General features: G+C 41.8%; 1 protein-coding gene across 1 annotated transcript in view; it reads left to right on the plus strand.

Annotated features, from left to right (window-relative positions):
- The window catches only part of LOC125043074, a 13,784-nt gene extending 10,600 nt beyond the window's left edge, over positions 1-3,184 (plus strand). The window contains exons 8-9 of the mRNA XM_047639028.1: positions 1-409; positions 738-3,184. The exon at positions 1-409 is cut by the window's left edge and continues 727 nt beyond it. Of these exons, the coding sequence (XP_047494984.1) occupies positions 1-409; positions 738-1,480 (1,152 nt within the window). The 3' untranslated portion in view covers positions 1,481-3,184. The remainder of the gene's footprint in view (positions 410-737) is intronic.
- The last annotated feature ends 1,948 nt before the right edge of the window (positions 3,185-5,132 follow it).

A 5,132-nucleotide genomic window follows, 5' to 3' on the forward strand; every position in this document is an offset into this window, starting at 1 on the left:
TTGCGCAAGGACTGTAGCGACGGCAGTGATGAGGACGACTGCGGTGTGGTGGGAGAGGGCGCGGCGTACAGGCGTCACCTCCCTCCGCCGGGAGCCTTGGGCAGCGCCCCACTGCGCCTCACGCCGCGGGTCACGCTCATGCGCATCACCGCCGTCGACACCGTCAACATGGCAGTTACAGTGGACTTCCAGGTACAGCTCAGGTGGACCGACTCTAGGCTGACCTTCAGTCATCTCGAGAACACGATGAAGGTCGTGACATTGAGTCACGAGGATTCTGACAAGATCTGGCTGCCAAGATACAGGTTCCTCAACCTGCGATCCGGCCAGGTGAACCTCCTTCAGGAAACCATTCAGGTGTCGACAGCCACCAGTCCTCAGCTTCCACATTATAATGCTGTAAAAATGGGTGAGTTATATCAATCCGAATATATCTTGTACAAAGTCATACGAAGCCTCATTGTTTTGTATAAAACTTATGTCTACAAGAACCTGTTACGTATGTTTAGGTTGTGTTACATACTTTGTGTAGAAATTAAAGCGCACACGCACACACCCACCCACCCGCACACACACACAAACACACACACACACACACACACACACACACACACACACACACACACACACACACACACACACACACACACACACACAGATAGACAAACAGGTATGTATATTTGAAGAGAACCGGACAAGATAAGTCGCGTGCTCATGAGAATGTTGATTCTTTCCAGACCTCGTGTACCTCGGCGCAACCAATCCGCTCACTATCACGCAGGATTACATGGGCAGCTTCGCGTGTCCTTTCTCCTTTTTGTCCTTCCCCTTCAACATCCAGACCTGCAGCATCGACATGCTCCTCCAGCCGACCTACGAAGGCTTTGTAGAAATCTCCGTAAACAACCAAGATGTGGCTTTTACTGGCTTGCAGGAACTGGCCTTCTTTTCCGTGGAGTCCACGAGATACAGTCCCGAGTCCGGAGGGAGCCACCTAAGGGTCGAATTCGAGCTTCACTGTTACGGAGGTGGGATGGTTCTCGCCCTCTTCATTCCGTCCCTGATCCTGTTGGCTGCCAGCTGGGCTTCGCTATTCATACGGTGGGACGCCTTCCTGGAGAGGCTCATCATGGCCGTCAGCACGCTCCTCATCTTCTATCTGCTGCGTTTGACACTGATGCAATCCATACCTTCTTCGATGATCATCAAACTTATAGATATCTGGTTCTTCTTCGTAATCATCATATTGTTCATTAATATTCACATTCATATTTTCGCAAAAGAGAAAATAAAAAACGACTTCTCATCTCAAAACAAACCCCTGTTTGTGAGACCAGCAGGTGGAGCTGTGGTCATCGTACAGGACTCTGCGAAGTCGTCCCCTATGAAGCTCCTACACTTATACCGCGGCATCATCCTTCCTGCAGTTGTTATTGTATTCAACATAGCATTCTGGTCAGCCATAATCATTCTGCGATGAATCGGACCTTAACTGAATTCATTTCTAGCATTGTTAAAACATTCTTAAATAATGTCCATTCTGTGATACAATGACCTTGAACTCCATACTCATCAGCAGAATAGACTTACAAAACCTATTCAGTAACTCATAAAGCAAAAAAAGTGAGGTTGAGTCTTTAACTTAACAAAGGATCAGTAATAACACACATCCTCTAACTTTTCTCGTGTACTGCAAGTCCCTCTCCTATTTTGCTCTCGCTTTTCTCTGGCACTCTCAAAAAAGCATCACATTATCTGGAAACACTTCCTAGGGAGGTTCGATTTGCTTTGTCACTATCGACAAAACAGTCGGTATAATGAACACTATTATTCATTCAAATCCTTCTTTTTCTTTCAACTAATGATATATCATATTTACACACCACTTCGATTTTCTCTGGCATTCACTTTCTTGTCTTACTGCTCTTATACTTCCATTAAATCCTTATTTAACTTCTGCTTCTCAGTCATAATCCATTTTGTCCTTCATATGTTCGTGTCATTTCCAGTTCTACTTCCTTAAAGGCAATCGATAGTTCTCTCCTCTCTACTTTTATATGTAACTTCATGGGTCCACACTCTGAGAAACAGTGTGCTGAGTTTACGCAAAGAGTGCATATTGCTTTCATCCCCTTTGTCTTCCTTGTCCTCTGCATGCCTCTCTTCAACTTTGTCCATCCTCTCCCATACATGTTCTACACGGACCTCGTAATCGCCATCCTGTATAGCATGTCCTTTACTATTCAAAAAAATCCTACCCTACTTCTTCTTCCCCTGCCACTTATAAATCCACACTGTCCGTTAGCCACGGCACCCTTGACAGGTTCCTTTTTTGCTGATGTGGCTGTAGTAGCAGTTTGTAACTGAATTGCTGTTTCTTTGGTTTCGTTGTTTTCATATTGTTTCCTTCACAAACATAAAGTGATCCCATCTCTTTCTCTTCTCCATTTACATCAGTTGAGGTCTTTATTGCCTAAAACTTAGCAATTCAGCTGCTGTTGTATTGATATCTCCTTCTGTTCCTTCTGACTGACATTCACCCTTAATTGCATGCACTCTCGCCCCTTTCATGGAACTCCCTTATTGTTATCACCACGAAACTAAGCCTTAACAATTCTTCTTCTTGTAAAGGTTAATCTATGACTAAATAGTTTTGTATAAATGTATATGTGTGGTAACACTATTGAAGTATGGTGTCATTAATTGTAGAAATTCTCCCAAAGCGGTTTTTGAAAGTCCAGATATAACCGATTGATGTTTTATATATCCTGTATATACCATACTCTGTAATGAATATACTGCATTTCATTAAACTAACCCATAAAAATATTAATATGTGTTGATTCTTGCAAATGTCACTTTGTATATTTCATTTATCAAATTATCATACATTTTGTTTATGTCACATGAACTTTGAGTTTCATGTGAATACTGGAGGGAGTATTCTGGGAAATTTAAAATGTTAAACATTTGGCCATCAGCTGTATTAGGATTTTCTGTAAATAAGCCATCTTTTCACTTCAAGATGTTTTTAATTAACTCAAAATCTCCTCACTTTTATGTTCATCTTCATAGATCAATGTTAGCTAATAACTAAATATCTTGTAACGATAATCAAGCATGAATATTTCAAGACTCAAGACATATGATCAGTACATTAAATAAAAGTGACAAATCCTGCCAATCAACCAAACTTACTTGATACCCATATACCCAAGCTACGACCCAGACATGCCTCTTAAAACTTCACTCTTAGATCATTGAGGGCCAAGACAGAATTAGCTCAGCCTTCGCTGACGTCAATCCTTTCACAACGATCCAATCTGGAAAAAGACGCGGCGCGGGCTTTACCCAAAGATTCACAGGTCTTTCATTTTATTACTAAAGTGTGTAGAATCCGCTATAAAAAAAAAAAATAATAATAATGATAAAATAAAAAAGCAAGTGGAGGACAGGGAAGTTATCGTTCCATTGTCAATATTCGGACATGGCCCAGCTTTCTCCTCTCTCACTCTCACTTGTCATGAGTAGGCAAAATCAGGACAACGGTTCATCGTTTATGTAAATTTTCTTCCGTTTCCAGATATTTGTACGGGGTTAACTACAACGAATTTATTGCATTTGTGACGTTCTCGATCATTCACATATCTCTTAACACGGGTTTTATAGCACTACACTTGTAGTCGAGTGAATAACAAACCTATGCGACACAACAAGAAGGCTTTCAAAAGGAGCGTCAAGGTCGAAGTTGGAGAAATCACTGATGATAAAGTAAACAATATTAAATCTTAAATGCAGCAATGATATTCTCGACAAATAGTATTAAGCATAGAGTTCAGTGGTGGACGCTAGATTGCCGCAGGGCGATGTGTGAACGCAACAGGGCCTACAGATTTTTTAAAAATAACATCAATAATGAGAACTTTTACAATTACAAACTAGCAAGAGATGGGGTTCGTAGAACAGTAGACAAAAGAGAAGAGACTCCTTGTAGAGCTTTGTCTGCACAATAAATGGCAATACACCAATATCACAGATTCAGTCCACTATTAACAAAAAAAAAAAAACGCTTGCTAAATTAAAAGCATCATTCACGAGGGTACAAAGTTGGATTCATTTAAAGAGATACTTATTAATATTCCTTTTTTCATAAATATATCGACGGCTCCAGACTGTCGAATCATACATACATTCATCTTTATTGCTGAAAGTTTTGCTACAGATAAAGTTTTAGATTTTGCACTGTCGACAACCCACAACAGATTTTTTTCAGATTCAGGAAGTTCACTTAAAACCAGGAAATTAAAAAACACAAAAAATGAACTGCTGGATAATAGTCACGTGAGCATCCAGGTGGGAGAGGTAAGGATAACGGGGAAGAAAGAGGGAATGATGATGCACATGGAGGAGAGGATGGAGTGTTTTGGGGAGGATGTGAGGAAGAGGAATAGCGCTAACTTTGAAAATAGAGCGAATACGGATGAGGGAGTGTAGCATTCTCTTGGATCATGTTTAGGAAGGTTTGTCTTCAAGAGTTTCTGGAGGGGATATATGTCCAAGGAGCAGAAGTAGAGGTGGTTGTATGAGAGGGTGTGGTGGAAGATGGGGGATAGGCAAAGATTGGAGTATCTGGATTTAGACTGGGGGAAAAAATTGACTGAGGGAGAGAGAGAGTAGAGATAGGATGGCTCGGGATTGAGCAAAGAGATACTGGGGGAGATGCTGAGACTTCTTGAGAAGATGGGAGGGGAGCGAAGCGAAGTACAGTTTTGGAATAGGTAGAAAGAGATGCCTAGTTTGAATCTGGGAACTGCTACCTCAGATTCGAGCTTGTAGGCAGAGCAGCTCCTATATAATACTTTATGGGAGCCACTACAATTGGCACACACGCTCCACAAGAGGGCAGCGGGTTGTGGAGCGACCGCATTTGGTTGGTTGGCTGAAATGCCTACATTTCTGGCATTGACAAAATAGGGGTCGATATGGTCAGACAGGCCATGACACTCCACCAATATAAACTTCATGGGGGAGGTCATGTCTACGGAAGCTAATCTTGGCTATATTGGTGAAGGACTTACATTGGCCTCTGGGAGGAATAGTGTAGCACTTGAGAGCCACTGCATCATTGTCGA

Source organism: Penaeus chinensis, chromosome 33, assembly GCF_019202785.1.
Source record: "Penaeus chinensis breed Huanghai No. 1 chromosome 33, ASM1920278v2, whole genome shotgun sequence".
Classification (NCBI taxonomy): Eukaryota; Metazoa; Arthropoda; class Malacostraca; order Decapoda; family Penaeidae; genus Penaeus; species Penaeus chinensis.